The sequence below is a fragment of the Rhea americana genome, unplaced genomic scaffold (genome assembly GCF_003343005.1).
Source record: "Rhea americana isolate MKP2758 unplaced genomic scaffold, rheAme1 scaffold_308, whole genome shotgun sequence".
Classification (NCBI taxonomy): Eukaryota; Metazoa; Chordata; class Aves; order Rheiformes; family Rheidae; genus Rhea; species Rhea americana.
Genome location: NW_028186433.1, coordinates 344,110 through 361,564, shown reverse-complemented (window position 1 = coordinate 361,564; position 17,455 = coordinate 344,110). Strand labels below are relative to the sequence as shown.

General features: G+C 41.6%; 1 protein-coding gene across 2 annotated transcripts in view; it reads left to right on the top strand.

Moving 5' to 3' along the window:
- The window catches only part of MAP3K3 (mitogen-activated protein kinase kinase kinase 3), a 42,602-nt gene that overhangs the window by 19,152 nt on the left and 5,995 nt on the right, over positions 1-17,455 (top strand). Inside the window, exons 7-16 of one of the 2 annotated variants that reach the window (XM_085309941.1) lie at positions 1,892-2,012; positions 5,934-6,067; positions 6,711-6,772; positions 8,629-8,696; positions 8,927-9,019; positions 9,625-9,816; positions 11,847-11,995; positions 13,402-13,533; positions 14,067-14,196; positions 15,894-16,071. In XM_085309941.1, coding sequence (XP_085166067.1) covers positions 1,892-2,012; positions 5,934-6,067; positions 6,711-6,772; positions 8,629-8,696; positions 8,927-9,019; positions 9,625-9,816; positions 11,847-11,995; positions 13,402-13,533; positions 14,067-14,196; positions 15,894-16,071 — 1,259 coding nt within the window. Of the gene's footprint in view, positions 1-1,891; positions 2,013-5,933; positions 6,068-6,710; positions 6,785-8,628; positions 8,697-8,926; positions 9,020-9,624; positions 9,817-11,846; positions 11,996-13,401; positions 13,534-14,066; positions 14,197-15,893; positions 16,072-17,455 lie in introns of both variants that reach the window. The other variant, XM_085309940.1, reaches the window with a different exon arrangement.

Below are 17,455 nucleotides of genomic sequence, written 5' to 3'. Positions count from 1 at the left end.
ACTGTTTCCCCCCTCTCCTCTGACTTCCTCTTCATCTCTGAGTTGCCTGACAGGAGAGACCTACATGTGATAAAGCAAAAGCCCACAAGTCTGAAGGAGGCTTCTTGGCTGCATGATCTCATCCCACTGAGGGAGCGGGAAGCATTATTTTTCCTGAAGTACAGGATGCAGATTTTGTTTTGGTTGTGCTCTTTTCTTTTTCTGGGGATGGAAAGGTAACTGAGAGTTTGGCAGAAATATGTACATTAAAAAAATTAACTTCACAGCAGTAGCTGTGTGACTTGTACTGAGAGTCTGTGTTTGTGAATACCATTCGTATTAATTTCCCTGTGCCTCTTGGTGCGACTCATTTGTGCTTTTACTTACTTTTGTCTTCAGTCCTTTCTTTCTGCTTAGAAACTAATGGGAAGAACTGGTTGAGTTGAACACCTAGAGAGATCTAGGACTAGACTACCAATGTAAATGGTGTGACCTGTACCCCTTTTATTCAGCCCCTGTGAGTTTATTTAAGATAGTTTGTGCAATTAAAGACTCGTTTTTAAGACAGACCCTCTCYTATTCTGAGCAAGAGAGTTTGTGCTTACAAGCACTATGCAGTATTTTACCTTTTCCATTGTACAGCCTCACACCTTATTTACCACATCCTATTCAAATGATTTTCAGCAGTCGGCATTTATTTCCTCAGGGTCTTCTTGACTCTGTTCATCCCAGCAAAATGAGTGCTTTACAAGCATTAATTAAATTTCTACAACCCATGAGAGAAAGGGAATATTGTATTGTCTTGTAAAACTAGGTACATTGGGACAGCAAGATTAAAATCAAAAGCATCCCCTACTACTAAGTGCCCACTGCAACATGCATAGGATTTCATTTGCTTCAGGGAGATTKGAAGCCACAGTGTTTTGTATGTTCAGAGCTCTTTGACTCATACTCGGAWAATCCATGATCAGGGTCCATATTTACAGTGAAATGCAGTCCCGTGTTAAGAGCACAAGTACCCTGTACTGTCCATGGAGAGTGCACCGCAGAGGTGTTAGCTGCCTGAAGCTGCAGTCTTAAATATCACTGGGTGAGCACCCAGTGGAGTCTGGTTTAAACCTTGCAGTTTTTCTGTGGCAGACCTGTGGTACTGCCASGGCAAAAATCCTCCTGGGCAGCATAATTGCAAAGCCATCCTCCCTCCTAAAAAGCATGCTTGAGTCACCCCTTCCATCCTTCTCAACAAATGAGGCAGGAGTCCTTTGRCATGCCTCCTTTCACTCTACTTTCTGCTCAGAAGGAGATGAAGGCATCGTAGAAAAATAGCCTTTAATTAGCTTATYAGCACCTAAGCTCAGGGAGGGATGAATGAAGGCAACACAGGCAGTGTTAATTTTCACATCTCCAAACTTTGCATTTGTAAACCTTTTGGAATTTATTTTTGCTTAGAGTGTTGCAGTTGCCAGCTTACTTCTAAAAATCGTGAGGAATCAGATTGCTATCTAAATGCCTCAGCAAGAATGCAAGATTCACCCCTTATCTCTGCCAGCTGAGATGGCTGACAGCAACTGTAGGTTCTTCCATGGCTTGGTCTCAAAGCGTGATACAGGCCCCTTTCCTGTTGGCTTCACGGACACTTGCTAATGGAAGATAAACACTGAGACTCGTAAATCCTGCATTCGGTTCCAGGCTGGAGGGGAGCATGCTCTAGTTGTTTGACTCCTGTTTTACACAGTGATTGTGAAGCTTATTCTGCCTTTATTGTTTCTCTTCTGTGAAATAAGATTTCAGGTTCTAGGGCTGTCTCTCCATTACATTTCGCTTGCTACTAAACATAATGATATTTTTGAAACTGTGGTCAGACTGCTTGAGCTCCTCCGTCTCATTTTCTTTTTCTCATTTTACTCAACAGACCAGTTCCTCACCCCATTCTGGACAGCCCAAACAAGTCAGAATTAAAACTTCCCAATCGGTGGGGGATGTGAACACACCCTATCAGCAGCCAGAACCTAGAAGTAGGCATCTGTCTGTCAGTGAGTATTTTTGCTGCTTCTGCTCTCTTTGTTTTGTGAAACATATATTTTGGGCACTAGTGTTTGTGATACAGCATTTATGAAACCCTTGAGAAATTGAAAGGTTATTCTAGGACAAGGCAGTTCATTTTCAAAGGCTCTAAATGTGTTTATGATAGAATGTTTCAAAGTTCCTTACTAAATTGTTGAACAGCTGAGGAGCTGCTAGAGAGGATGTCCTACAGCCAGCTTCATTGAGGTTAGATATTTGGAAAGCTTACGTGAGTCCATTAAGCCTTTTTATTTAGATTGGCCATTTCAGTTCACGATTTTTTTTTTTTTAATATGTTGGGCTTTGGAAGCTGTACTAGCTCCTCTAATCAGTGTTTCACTGGTAGCACAGGAATTGACACTGCATATCCAACCAGTGTGCTACGTAGTGAGTTCCCTTACCTTTTGCAGAGGACTAGAGCGCAAGGTTGACATGATCAGTGGCTGGTGCAGCAGCACAAAAAACAATAACAAAAGTCAATTATGTGTGCCTCTGCCTCTTCCTTTGTGTTTCTGTTAGCTTAGTGAATTTGCATTCAGTGGAAAGGTCCATGTAAGACTCCTGCAATGCAGATCTAAATCTGTGATTGCCAAGTGTTATCAACTCTCATAACTTGTTCTAAAGTTAAGGCATTTAGCATTTTACAGGAAGGGCTTACTAACCATGTGTACAGCTTACACAACATACAATGCAGCATTTAGTACATTGATTCAGAGCAGCCATGCACAAGCATGTTTATTTTTAAGGCTTTTACCTGTGGTAGATCTGGCTGAGTTGTTTCAATTTGTCTGCATTATCCCCTTGTATAACTATAACATTCTTCGCAAATCTGTGGATGAAAGAAGGTCAAAGCTGTAAACTTCTTATATGGAAGAACTAAAACATCTGAGACTTCTAAGATATTTGGGTCCAACAAAAAAAAGTCTGTGGTTTAGAATCTGGCTTCTTTGTGTGGAACTTCAGCGTGCAGTGAAGCASCAGGTAGAAGGTGAGCTGTAATAGGGATCTGCACTGTGAAAGCTAGACCCTAACGTGGTGTTCAGTGTAGATGACTTTTGTCTKAAAAGTGAGAAAAGCTGAAGTTTGCTGGAAACAGAAGCCCTAAAATATCTGTTAAAACAAACAAATGAAATAAAACCAGCCTCTGCTTATCAGACCCGCTGCTTCAGGTGATAGGTGCGGGAGTCACGAGGCTGGTACCAGGAGCCGGGAGCTGTCGGCACTGATTTGTTTCCAAGCTCTAAACCGGCTCCCTGTGCGGAAGAGAAATGCCTCAGTTTCATCAGCTGTAAACTTGAGGGGTAATCCTAACAGGATTTCAGATTAACATTTGCAAATCAATCCTAGTGCCAAATAAATCTGGTGAAATTAGAACCAATAGTCTCCATATTGAGTGGTGTAAACAGGAGTCAGATCCACACTGTCCTGACCAAAACTAACTGGCAGAGGAAGCTCAGCAGAGAAGCACTTGAGAACTAAACTAGTAGTTCTCTCTGTTAGATTTGTCTAGCAAGTATGTCTGAATCTCGTCTAGAGTCTGTTGATCCCCTTTTATTCAGTGTGCTTTTGGGAAGTAGCAAACAAAAATATGCTGAAAGCTTGCGAAGTACATGCCTGAGATAGGTACAGAAAGCTGTTTTCCCATCCTTTTCCCTTTTTTTTTTGTGTGTGCTTATTAACTTAAACTAGAGCAACATGCCGCAGAACTAGAGAGAAAGCAGTGATATCTGTGCTTGTCTGAATGTTACATTTCTTCTTTTCACAGACAAATTCAATGCCAAAAATATTTATTTAAAAAAAAAAATCTTTCTCCTTTATTGGCATTCTAAGGTATCCAAATAATGACGCCAAAGCTAACAGACTGTACTGTGTGCCTGTCGTGGGTAAACTGTATAGTAATGAGGGGCCCCTTCTGTATCGCTGTTGCACAATCTCTATTCTCTTTTTTCTGCTTATGGACACTTTCTGATAGGTCTGTCATTCATCAGTCAAGAAAGCGTGAATTTTATTTATTTGATGAACATGTCAAAGTAGCAGACTGCTACCTTATTAAGAGGTCCAGAAAGGTTCCAGTTCTGTCAGAGGTCCGACAGTATTTTGGCAATAGATCAGTCTTAAATCAATTCCTTCTTCCTTCTCTTTTTCCTATCTTCAATTTTGGAAAGAGAATGTGCACCAGTTTCCTAGAGTTTCAGGCACAGAAACTTTCATATTCATACCACATGATGAAGTGAAAGTTGAAAACAGCGTTCAACAAAAGCATAGAAGATATACCTGTGTAGTTCCTGTACCCTGAAGTGGACGGGCCTCAAGCCTGCTGTCACCAATTCAGAGGTTTGGAATTAAAATGACTTCTAAAAAAAAAAAAAAAAAAAAAAAAAAGTTGCTAAGCATTCTGGCAGCACTTGTGTTTTTTCCACTCACTTCCTTTGATATACATTGATTTAGTGCCGACTTCCTTTTCCTGCCCAGTGATGGTGGCCTTTCCACAATAGCGGCTGGGCTGACGCCAGCAGGACTTGGGCTTCCTTCAGCTAGCCATGGCATTGTATCGGAAAGAGTGAAAGTGTGCTCCCATGACTCAGTGCAGCCACAAAGCACGCTCTCTTGTTTATCTTCCCCCCGGTTGGCTTGTAGTATCACGTGAGCCCCAGAGTGTTACTTGGAAAATCAGGTAGTGACTCTAAGCAACAGATTTTTGCCTGCAGTCCACCATCCTGCGCACACCAATGTGTGCCRCTGTGTTTTTCATTCTGCACTTCTYGAAAGATGCATAAACTGGCTTTTGGTTAGCCTTCTACCAGTGTTTGCCTTCCCTCTTTATTACAGCAATTTCTGTARAAAATATTTTCCTTGGGAGAGTGTTTGCTGGTCTTTACCCATCTTTCAGAGCACCTGAGTACACACAGTTAATTAAAGACAGCATCATGAAGMGCATAGCTTGAGAATTGATCTTAAAAGTCCATCTCTGACTTCATGAGTGACCTTGAGTAGATTGGCTGGACCTCAGCATTTCCTGGCACTCACAGTTTGTCTTGGTGGGAGCTGTGGGTCRATAGGTCACTGCAAATAAAAGGTTTTGTGCCTTCCTGTTTCTAAAGTAGCACCTTCAAGATCTGCAAGGAGTAAAGAAATGCTAAGGGTCAAGCTCATCTCAGTAGGTAGCGCAAAAAAAAACTCCTTAGTACCATAACAGATGACTAAGATGTTTTTCTCAACTTTCTGCTCCTAAATGTACTCTCTGTCCTTCTAGCTCTCATCTCAAAAACTGCAAAACGGATCTCTGTGTTTGTTTCCCAAGCTGGTTGTACTGTTCTAGTTTCACACAGTAAGACAGAGATTGTTGGGTGTATTTACAAAGGTAATACAGTGCTCCTGTAGGATATTTAAATTGCTCAGTGCCTGTATAATCAGCTCAGCTGATGATAACTAGCAGGGACAGTACTGTCATTCAAGGTAAGTGATACTAGTTGAGGCAAACTTATAATCAGGATATAAGGTTGGTTACCTTGACAACTGTTGTGCTTAGTGGAGATTAGCAGTGAAGCAAAGTTTATTCCCCTGTTAGATAGCCAAGGATTCCTGGAGTCTTGGCAGATTCCAGTCTGCCTTTCCTGAGATGCTCAAATTATGCTTGGAGTGTTGGGCAGAAGAAGGTAAAGGTAGGTGACTGCTCTGCTATGAGCTTCACCAGCAATCTTCGCAGTCTTCCCCACTTTTTGATGTTGTGCCTCTCAGTCCTGTTTCTGTGCAGGCTGTGAGGTTCACTCCAGAATTGCTGTGATCATTTTGTTCAAGCAGTAGAGGTGAATACTTTGACTTTATGCACATGTTTGTACATCTCGTTTTGATAAGCATATATACCACAAATGTCCTCCTTTCTGGCCCAGGTTCCCAGAACACAGGCCGAAGTTCACCACCCCCTGGGTACGTTCCAGAGAGGCAACAGCGCATTGCTCGTCAGGGTTCCTACACCAGCATAAACAGCGAAGGCGAATTCATCCCAGAAACCAATGAACAATGTGTGAGTATGAGCACTAGGGTGAAGAAAAATAAGTATAGCTATTAAGGAATTTGCTGCTACTCTCTGGGCCCTCTTTTTCACTCCAGGATGTTCAGTAGCTGGAGTTGTATTAGCAGCTACTAATATTGCCTATATGTAAATGCAAAGCCTTTTCCGGACTACCAGAAGCAGTTGCTATGCATATTGTGCCTTGTCTTTCCACCTCTAAATGAGCCCTGCAGTTTTGGTATGCGTTATATGTATATGCTCAGATTTCCTTTTATCAGGTTGATATGACCCTCTTGCATTTGGAATTGCGATCTCTATTTAAAAAGTAGGAAATAAGGCCAAAGTCCAACTTGCAGGTGGGGACAGCAGTTTCTGTTCCTGAAGTCACTTGGGATTAAAACCTAGCACACAGGCCAACTTGAACCATCACGTTCACATCATCTGAAGCAGAGTGATTGCTCAAACGTGATGTGTCCTTTACTCTAACAAATTATGTGAGAGATAAAGGAAAAATGTTAATTCTAAACAGCTTTAGACTTCCCTCTTTATCTGTGCATCCTTCAGGCAAGCAGTAGCAGACTCTGATCCTCTTGCACGGCCTCTTCTAAGCATTAGACTGAGCTGATGTTACCATATGACTTCTCTTGTGTTGCAGATGCTGGACCCGTTAAGCAGTGCTGAAAACTCTGTGTCGGGAAGCTGTCAGTCCTTGGACAGGTCAGCAGACAGGTACAAACATACAAGCCAAAAGAAACTTACATGGGCTCAAATTGAAATGCCAGTTGTACCTATGTAAAAATCTGTTTTCCATCCCATAAGTTTTCTTGGAGAGAAACAGGATCTTATTTCCTACCCAATATCCCAATATCTTTCTTAGAATTAACTACATCTTAAGGCTGTTTTATTTTCTGGCAAAACCRTGTATCAACAAACTGGTGCTTCAGTAGTTCTGTGTTATAAATATGAAGTTCTAAAGAGTGCCGTTCGTGTGGAGCCTAGACTCTGAGAACATCTGGCTGCAGCATACTTAAATCCCTTTAAGACAAGGCTGTACTTGTTCATTAAAAAAAAAATCTAAAAAACTATTCTAAGATGCAGAAATATATTTCATTACGCTAGATTCCTATGTCCTACAAGATGTAACATTAATTTCAAAGGCAAATGAGGGAGTTCTGCTTGTCTCAGTCTAATATGCTCTTGATCCCTCTCTTCCTTTTCTTTGCTGCTGATGGTGCTGATATTGTACAGGTATTAGGAACAGTGCTGCCCTTGAACATTTAAATGTGTGTGTAAGGAAGAATATGAATTTGTAGGTGTCTCTCATGTAAAATTTTTAACCTGAAATGTCCAGTTTATGATTATATATGGAGCCCTAAGAAGAGTGTAATTTCACACAGACAAATCAAATGTAAGGAATCTAGAAGGCATAAAACTGAACTTTCTCCCCTGTAGTGTTTGATTTGGGGGGGGGAGGGGAGGCACGGGTGTAGCTTCAGGTGTTAATGACCAACTGTAGGTCCTGCTAACCTGAACTGCAGCTGTGCCTTCCTGGCACCTGGAATATCGGGCTTTAGCTGTAGTTTTAAGACTCCTCCAAACTGATGTCTAGAGGTAGYGTATAGTTTTATGTCAAGCACTTGAGGTTTAGTTTTGTAGCCATTCACAAGAGTTTATGGAGTCACAAGGAAGCAGTTACAGTTAACCTGTATGTGTGTTCTTTTGTTTTGCTTTTGAGGTAATTAATTTATGTTACCTGTCCCTTTCTCCCCTTTCCTTGCCTGAAATGAAGAAAAAGGAAAAGGAAAAGAAAAAGGAAAAAAAAAAGCCTTCTTGGTTGTTCCTTGTGGGAGAGGGTGTAATCTTTGTGTAGCCAGAAAAGCATCTCATTTGGGAGTCTAAAAGTTGGATCAGGCTCACTCTCTTTACATTGGATAGAAAATAAATAAATAAATAAAAGCAAATAATTTGGCTTTTGCCCAGACTAAATTTGTGTAATCTCTTGGGAGATTTTGAAAGCCTTCTGCCAGCCAAGGAGTTGTACTTATTCTTGCCTAAAGGGCTCTGCTTTTTGGGGAGAAACACAAGGGATTGATGTCGTAAGCAGTGTTTGTATTTAGACCCATCTGCTGTTGGTAGAAAGGAAAGTGAGCACAAGTTTTCAGGACAGGAACTTTTATCCCTCATAGAAAACCACCTGCAGCAGTGGTCCCATTCTTTACTGGCCTGTGAGCAGTATGCTGCAAGCAGTATCTTGTTTTGCTCTTCCTCTTAGCCTTAGTTTTAATTTTCTATTAGATGTGACTGCAGGAAAACTGKGTCTCAAGCCATATGCTGAGTACCACTGGTTAAATGGCACAAACTCGACAGAAAGGATGACTATTAGCATTGGAAAATTGAGCCTGGTTAGCTGGGGCTTTGCGCAACTTCCAGGTGTGGGGTTAATTTATCGCAGGGGCTYGGATTTGAGAATCACCATTACCAAYGTGCAGATATTTTAGCTTGTATTTAAAGCCTGTAGGTTTCTTCCCAGTAAACAGCTGGCAAAGCTTATTTTTGGCTTCTTTCTTTAATAGCCCTTCTTTTCGGAAGTCACGGATGTCAAGGGCACAAAGCTTTCCTGATAACAGACAGGAATTCTCAGGTATGTCAGCATCCAGTATGAGGAGTGTTTGGACATTTTCTGTTCTTTGCTGACTAGCCCCATTGTTTACTAGAATTGTATAAATAAAAGAATTGGGCATAGGTTGATTGAAAAGCTATCAGGTTACTAATTTCTCACTTCTCCGTAAAAAACCTGCTGTTACAGGAGTATTCTGTCATTAGGACTTGTATACTTTTTGCAGAAGCCTCACTTGCTGTCTCTACTTCCAGATCGCGAGAATCAGATCTATGACAAAGCGGGGAAAGGTGGGACCTACCCTCGGCGCTACAACGTCTCCATGCAGCACAAAGACTACAATGACGGTGAGTTTTTTTCAGACTTGGATTCCAGGCTTGACAAAGAAGGGGAGGCAGTGGCGGTCTCCAGGGGAAGTGTAACTCCTACCTGAAGAGCCTTGCTGGGCCCTAAGCCTTGCGTGCACAGTTGGTGCCAGAGATGATGCTGCTATGTGTGACAGTGCATCTTCATAGCAGCCCAAATGACCTTTTGTAATTCTTTGTGTACTTTGCATTTTCTGAGGTTATCCAGCCTGATGAGTGACTGCAGAGTTGAACAGTGAGCGTATTTACAAGCCTCGATGAAACGTAGTGGGTTCCTACCTCAGGGATTCATTATGCTTGCTAATTTGCAATACCAGCTAGATGTTCTTGGGTTTTTTTAATATAAAATACTAGTGACTTAAAGGATCACATCCCGTGCTAGTCAGATGGCTTAACTGTCATTTGGGTAATTTTGTGGAAATTAATTTCTCTGACTTCCATAGGAAGTATGGGTTATCGTAATCTTTGTTCCTGGATACTGTTTGTAGGTTGAGACATGTTAACCACACAGTCTATCGTTTCCCATTTATAAGCATATTATTTAGAAATTTTATTTTTTTCTTCCTTTCTAATCTTTATCACTTCAGGCCGGAGGACGTTTCCCCGGATACGGCGTCACCAAGGAAATCTTTTCACCTTGGTGCCTTCAAGTCGTTCCTTAAGCACCAATGGGGAAAACCTGGGCCTGGCGTTGCAGTACCTGGACCCCCGGGGGCGCTTGCGGAGCGCAGACAGCGAAAATGCCCTTGCTGTACAGGAGAGGAATATTCCCACTAAATGTAAGCAATAGTCCCAGTGCTGGAGGAGAGGCCTCCTGGGGTTAGAGGCAAGAGAGATATGTTAGAGATGAATCCCAGACCCAATGTATTGCTATGGTTTGTTTTAAGCAAGCCATTCAAAACCACGTTTCATGTGCTTTGAGCCATGATTCTGGCTCGCCTATGAGATAGGTTACCTTACTGGGAGTTGAGTTGGTTTAGAAGTTGGTGATTTCTTCCTGTATAATCCTTGATCTAGCAGCAGTGGAGGAAGGAAAGTGTTGCTAGTAAAGCATTTCCAAATTTGTGTAACCAGGCTGTTTTCTGCTACCTAACATTCTGTTCATAAGGTTTAGAAAGTTGTATGGTAGCCCATAGTAACATGAATGTGTAAGAGGTATTTTAGGGGTTGGTTGTGCTTGAAATAGTTTAATAGTCACTAAATAAGAACATGTAGTTTTAAAAATACTTTGTAGTCTCAAGAAAAAAAAAAAAAAAAAAAAAAAAACAAAAAACAAAACACCCAAGCCCTTATTTCTTCCTTAGTGGTTATCTCAGCTGTGGTCTGTCTGTGTATAGTCTTGCACTGGGAGCTGGCCTTTCCTTTAGAAAACATTGGAAATTCAGCTAAGAAGTAGAAAATCTGAACTCGATTGGATCTAGGTGATGTACAGGGTTCTTAAAAAGCAGACAAGCTTGTTTTATTTTCTTGATACATTAACTTCTTATAGTCAGACTTGTGGATTACAGTTATGTTACAAGTTAAGGACTGTGTTTATTTCACTTGCTCCGTAGTAGAAAGATTTACTTTCATATTAATAGCCTCTCTGAGTTGTTTTTTTTGGTAACCTGTTACCTTAAAAAAAATAAATAAATAATAAAATCATAAGTCATTACTAATGAACTTCAGCTATCCTCTACAGTAATTTAAAGATGAAAATGAAGATATTAAGCCAGCAGAGTAAGCAACAAATACACTAAAACACTGACTGGCAGTAAATCTGCCTAAATTAGAGGTGGCAAAGCTAATCTCTCAGCCCTTCTGTATTTTCACACTGTCCAGATGGCTGGTTCCTGTCTTTGTTTTTACAWTTTCTTGTTAGATACAACGTATTTGGAAGCATCGTGCTGTGCCTGGTAGTGTCATTTTTCAAAGTTAGAGCTAGAACACAGCTCTCTGAACAGTATGCTTTGGGATAAAGTGCAGTGTGGAAAACTGGGCTCAGGTGTTAATCTCTGGATCAGGGAACTGCTGTTTGTACAGTACATAGTGGCCAGTAAAGTAGAATAATAAGAACTCATAATTCCATGCTGATATAACCTCCTGCTGGGGTATTGGAGATGGCTGCCTTAGCCTGCTCTCGTGTATATTTTTACTATAGTCCGTTCAGCATGCGATGAAGATATCTGCACTAACTTAYATTACGGCCTCTACCATATCACTTTCTATTGGGAATTATGATCTCTGATTTTGTTGCTGCAGAAACAGCCTTACAGTGAAATCCTTTCTCTAAGAGAAGGAACTCCAGAATAACCAGTTGTTGGCAAAGTACTCAAAAATGATGTCCTTCAGATTGTCCTAGAAGCTTAATATTCATTCCCAGCTGGATGGGATTGGTTTAACAAGGCTGATCCAGCTCTTCATTCCGTGCATATGATAACTACAGATCAAGGGTCAGAAGATCCTATTTAATTGCTGCCTCATCTCTGGATAGTGATGTTCTCYTGAAATAGTGGAATGAAAATACACTAACCTCGTTGAATAGCTTAGAACCTGTCTGTAGTTATCTTTGCCAAATGTTCTGCAGTTTTGTTTTCTCAGGACACTAGTCAGCACGGYCGGGGAGCCTGGACTGCAGGATTCTGTTCAGAGTTCTCCCACTAACTCCCCGATACTGGAAGAGTCCCTTTCGCATTTGTCTCTGTTTCTTCATCTGCGAAGTATAYGTTTCAGTTCCAGCATGATGGGGATTGATTTTTGCAATGCTCACAGTGTTCTTTCAATAGCATGGTAAAACAGTAAAAAGGGAAATTATTACCSTGTTTTTTAGCTCCTAGTGCTCCGATAAACTGGCGACGAGGAAAACTGCTGGGCCAGGGTGCCTTTGGTCGTGTGTACTTGTGYTATGATGTGGACACAGGCAGAGAGCTTGCAGCTAAGCAGGTCCAATTTGACCCAGAGAGTCCTGAAACAAGCAAGGTAATTCTCTTCAGAGCTATTTAACTTCRTTATACAGACTTTGAGATCCTGTAATGTATCTTTATCTGTCTGTCCTCGAAAGCTGGCATAWGCTTTAGTTTGTACTAGGGCTTCAAGTCATGTGAAGAGTTATAGGAGTTATTTAAAAATTACTTTTCTGTATTATTAACTTCAGCCTGAAACTAATATCCATTTTCTGGCTTCATTTTTGGCTCTCCATTCTCAGCTTTTTGATTTGTTGCCAGTTTACTTGAGGAATACTAGACTGCCCTGTGTTCCTGGTTAGAMATGGATGTGAGTGAAACTAAACTCAGGAAGAGTAAGACTCTCCCCCTGCCCCTTTTTTTAATAAAAAGTTGCATGCACTTGCAGAGCCCACTTTATGGGCTTACATCGTAGGTCCTGGATAGAGTATACCAATTAATCAGGTACCTGTTTTAGCTTCTAAATTTTCTCTATCCTTTAAACAAACTGAACTATCATGTGTAAATCAAGAACGGTGATGTGTGACAACACATTAGAAGCAGTGRAGGTGGGAAGGGACACCTTGGGTGAAAGTGTAGACTAGCCCACTACCGCTTGCGCAGTGAATGCAGCTGGAATGGCTGTTAGGTTCTTTGCCAGTGTTTCAACAGTGTATCAGTTTCCCAATATTAAACAAATTCACTTTGATCTGAAATAACTGATCCATGAAGATTTAATTATTCTGATTGTGAATTGTGAGACTGGTGCCAAGAGAAGTTCTAACTTGATGAGTTCTGAGTTACACCGTGTCTCTGCTGTAAATCAGACAGCAACTCTGAGCCAGGGAAGAACAGGCTGGAATGTGTTTTGAAGGCACTGAAACTCCATACCTTAAACTATCAGTTTGGCCTCATTAAGCTTTTTTCCTCTGGTTTTGTGATCTCTGCAGTGGCCAGGTCCTTGTTCTTGAAGAGCTGTATCCTCTCTTCAGATGAGAAGTGAATCTGGCAGCTATCGGTGGCAGAGATAACTGTAGGGTGGAGAGTGGGACTAGTTTGGGGAGRGGAAATAGTCGTTCGTCTTTCCGTAAATTGTCATCCTCCAGTACCTTTGATGTTCGGCCTATTCATTCTCTGGATTCAGCAAGAACATGATACTTTTCCTGGGCAATAAATATCTTGGATGGAATCTGRAATTCTTGGATAGCCTTTTTGCCCTTGCACTGTGATACCCTGTTGTCTGTGGCAGGACTAAAGCAGAAAATCAGTTTCATGTGCATWGCTGCAAATGCTTTGAAGCCAATAAGAGAGGAAGCTATTTATAGGGTTGACTCAGGTAAAACTCATGAGCAGTGCTCTTACCCTGCTGGTGAAATGGACACAACTATTGGGATGGAATATTTCCTTGGGCCAGAGCCTTATTTTCTCCTTCAACACCCATAGGAAGTGAGTGCCTTGGAGTGTGAAATTCAGCTGCTGAAGAATCTCCAGCACGAACGTATTGTTCAGTATTATGGCTGCCTACGGGATCGAGCAGAAAAGACCTTGACCATCTTCATGGAGTACATGCCAGGGGTAAGAGCTGATGCAAACAGCAGGGTCCTAGATCCTACAGTGATTATCCTATGTAATTTACTTTATGCCCTCTCAGATACGCCCCCTTCTCACACTGTGCTATAATACAACCACATTCTTTTTATTTATGCTTTTCTTATTGTACGACTGCAGCCCAAACCACTTCTTCAAGGTTTTTTTGTTTTTGTTTTAAGCGTCTTGTACCTGAAATACATTCTCTTGATTAGTCACTAAAGCCAATTCTTTCCTTCTGTCAAAGTACTTCCAAGAACTTCGGCCAACTCATAATTAGCACTAACTGAATTAGCAAGATCATGCAGTGCAATAGAGCCATGTCCTTACCTTTCTAAAAAGGAGCTTCATAGGACAAGATGCTCTGAGACCCYCACAAAAAGGCTTTAGAAGAGGCCAGAATTCAGTACTGTGCTGGRTGGATTTATAACACAGTCTCAACTCGTGGGAATTGAATGGAGACTGCAAGACTTGTGGTTTGTCGTTTCTATGCCAATTCCTTCTGTTTGTTTTTGGTGTAGGGGTCAGTGAAAGACCAGCTGAAGGCGTATGGTGCTCTGACGGAAAATGTAACCCGGAAATATACTCGACAGATTCTCGAGGGAGTCTCGTACCTTCACAGCAACATGATTGTGCACAGGGACATAAAGGGTGAGATCAGCTGGTGATTTATGTATATAACAYGTGCTCAGAGAACTCTGAAAAAGGAAGCCAAGAATTCAGAACTCAGTATCGTGGCTGGGGCTTCTGAATATGACTTTGCTTGAATACTGCCTTGTGGTCTTACCTCTCTGTCCTGCTCCTAGAGAGGGTGCTATTCTGGGCAGCGTAAGAGTGCTTGAGCTGTTCTCTACAGGAGCTGAGAGCATGGCAGTTGGTGGTTATAGTAAGGAAGGCTTCTAATTCCTAGGGAATGCTCATCTATAACTTCTCATCTTTCTCTCTCACCACAGCAAAATGAGGCTGAGTTGCCACTTGAATTTCATTCTCCTACCCCTATCCCCTTGCAAGGTATCTTCTTTTTCCTTTGTGGATTCCCTTCTAATTTCCTCTGTACTTGACCAATGTACCATTCCTTAGCTGGTAGAAGTACCATTTGCCGTAAGAGCTCCATGCCCGCTCTTGACAGTCCTGCTTACATCAGGCTATCCTAGTTTGTTCTGCCTCCTCTCTGTGGGAAACCTCTCTAACCTTGCCGGTAGTGCCTGTCTGATCTTTAATCTTGAACTTCCCAATGTAACCCCATGGAGCCAACCAGTCTCCTTGAGAGCTAATGTCAACAGCTATGGCAGGCACAGTATAGATTTTTCTGTGCTCTAGAGGGACAGGAGGATTTCTCAGTGGAAGAAAAATATCCTCTTATGCCTGCCTATAAATCCTCATTGCATCCTCTCTAGGATGGCAAAGGGGAATGAGCTGCTGATTCTTAAATAACACCTTGTGTACTGATCRTGTGGTACTCGCTACCAAATGAATAACCTATCAGATTGGAAATCACTAGCCTGTACCCATCTTCTAAGTCAAACTCTTAATTTGCCTCCTGGATACTGGGTGGACAGGCTTGTCGTTCTGAATTCAGCTCTCCCAGTGGGGAAGTGAAGTGGTAGAACTCTCTCATAGCTCAAATGCATTTGGTTTGAGGGGCAGAGGGGATTCACRTAGGCATACAGATATTGACAACAGAGGGTTCTCCATCATTTTGCAGCTTTGAAAGAATTGTTTTTTGCTGTCTAAGCAGTAGCTTATGTCCACACAAGCTATCCTCTAAGTTTGCTTGTTTTCCTGATGTTTCATGTTCAGGACCTCTGACCAAGTAAAGTGAAGGTTGACTTGTTTATTGTAAGAGTTCAAAGTGGTTTAATTAGATACATCTGTTAGCCATTGCTTTTTGGTCAGCTGGGTATTCACCAAAACAGCATCCAAGTAAAATCCTTTTCTATACAGCTATGTACTAGCTGAGCCATTGGCCTGGGGGCCCTGCATAGGCTGTCTGAGCTGTTTACAGACAGCATTAACAATGATGGTGCTGACTCAGCTCTCATTTCCCCTCCCCCTTAATTTCCTTGTGTTTTTTCCCCTAAAGTTTTTCCCATTTGCAGCCATTAGCAATTGGCTTGTCTACAGCCTAAAGTAAAGAAATGATGTTTAGCAGGTCACCTGAGGCTCGATGGGGGAAAAAGTCATACCATGAACACGGGTGTTTCTGGGTTGGATATCAACTCTCTAGACTGCAGATCCAGCAGTTGGATTGCATGAAAACAGCTGTCTCAATTCTTTTTTTTTTGTTGTTGTTGGTTTTTTTTTGTTTGTTTTTTTGTTTTGTTTTGTTTTTTTGTTTTTTTGTTCAGGAGCCAATATTCTCCGTGACTCTGCTGGGAATGTGAAGCTTGGGGACTTTGGGGCCAGCAAACGGCTGCAGACAATCTGTATGTCTGGAACAGGCATTCGCTCTGTCACTGGCACACCATATTGGATGAGCCCAGAGGTGATCAGTGGAGAGGGCTATGGAAGAAAAGCAGACGTATGGTGAGGGTTTAATTTTCTATCCATAGATTGATTTAAAGCTTTTCTGGAGTGAGATAACGTAGACATATAGTACATTCTCTGTCCTCTGTATATCCAAATTCGATTGTATTAAAAGCAAGACCAGATTAAGGCAAATTTAGGTAGCTGGTCTRAACTTAAGATGTGGCCTGCTGCAGGCTCTGCTTTGCAATGTCAGTACCCAACTACTCTGTTAGTTTTCTAGTAACAATTTCCATTCATTCCTCCCTTGAACTATTGTGTCAGTCTGGGGGGCAGTAAGCAATAGTGATTCTCTGTTTTCCTACTTCTGATGCAAGTTTTCCATCCTTCTTATATCCCCTATGTAAATAAAAGAGACTGAAGATTGTTTAGAGAGGATCTTATTCATTTTGTTATAAAATGAGAAGTATAACACTATGGAAATGAAAGGGAACAGAGTTTGAGTATGTTGACAAAGATTTCAAGGAAAGACACCCAAACCTTGAATAACGGAAAAGATACAGGTCAGAAGAGAGATGACCTGAAGCATGGATGAATGGAAACTGTAGCCATGCTGTTACTGGCATAGATAAGAAACAAACTCTATCGAAAGGAAAGAGCAGAACTGTCCTCTGTGTCAAAATGTTAGTTTTGGATGCCTTAAAAAGGTGAGCTTATAAAACTAAGCTAACTGACATCAACAAAAGCTGTGCTTATACCTCCATGGTAAAGCAAGGCCTACAGTATTTCCTGTAGAAGCAGCGAGTGGAAACATAGCTGAAATTTGCCCCCGTCTGCAAAGAGTTAAGTTCTGCAGTCTCTCCCATTTGGGATGCTTGGGGAGAGAATGGAGCACGTGCCCTTCCCCCTGGATTGATGCAGTTGTGGATTTCCTCCTGGTGCTGACATTGGTCCATTCCCATCAAAGAGACGCTGCCGTTGGCTGAGTTCCAGTTCCTACAATCCAAATCGTTATTTAGGGGGGTCAGAATTTTCCAGTGCAACACTAGTCCCAGGGTGGACGTGTATGGCTGAAAGGCTCAAAGACGTAACAAATCTAGCCACCTGGCTTTCCGCCACTGCTGCAGGCCCCTCTCCAATTTTCTTTTTCCTAAATAGCAGAATATGTGAGCTATTTGTTATTGCTGGAGTGACTTGACATGAAAAACATTCCTGCTGTTTGCTGAATATCTTAAAGAAACCGGATCTGCTTAAACGGTATAAATCAGTCTAAACAATAATATATCCCTGCTTGCTCTTGAGCAAACCCCCAGCACTTCAGCACACATGGTTTACATTTTCTGTACTCTCTTCTAGTAAGTCTTAAATGGCTGGAAACCAGTGTAAAATTTTCACGTTGGATTTTAAATCTTGTCAAGAAGTTATTTCTTGCATATTCACTGGA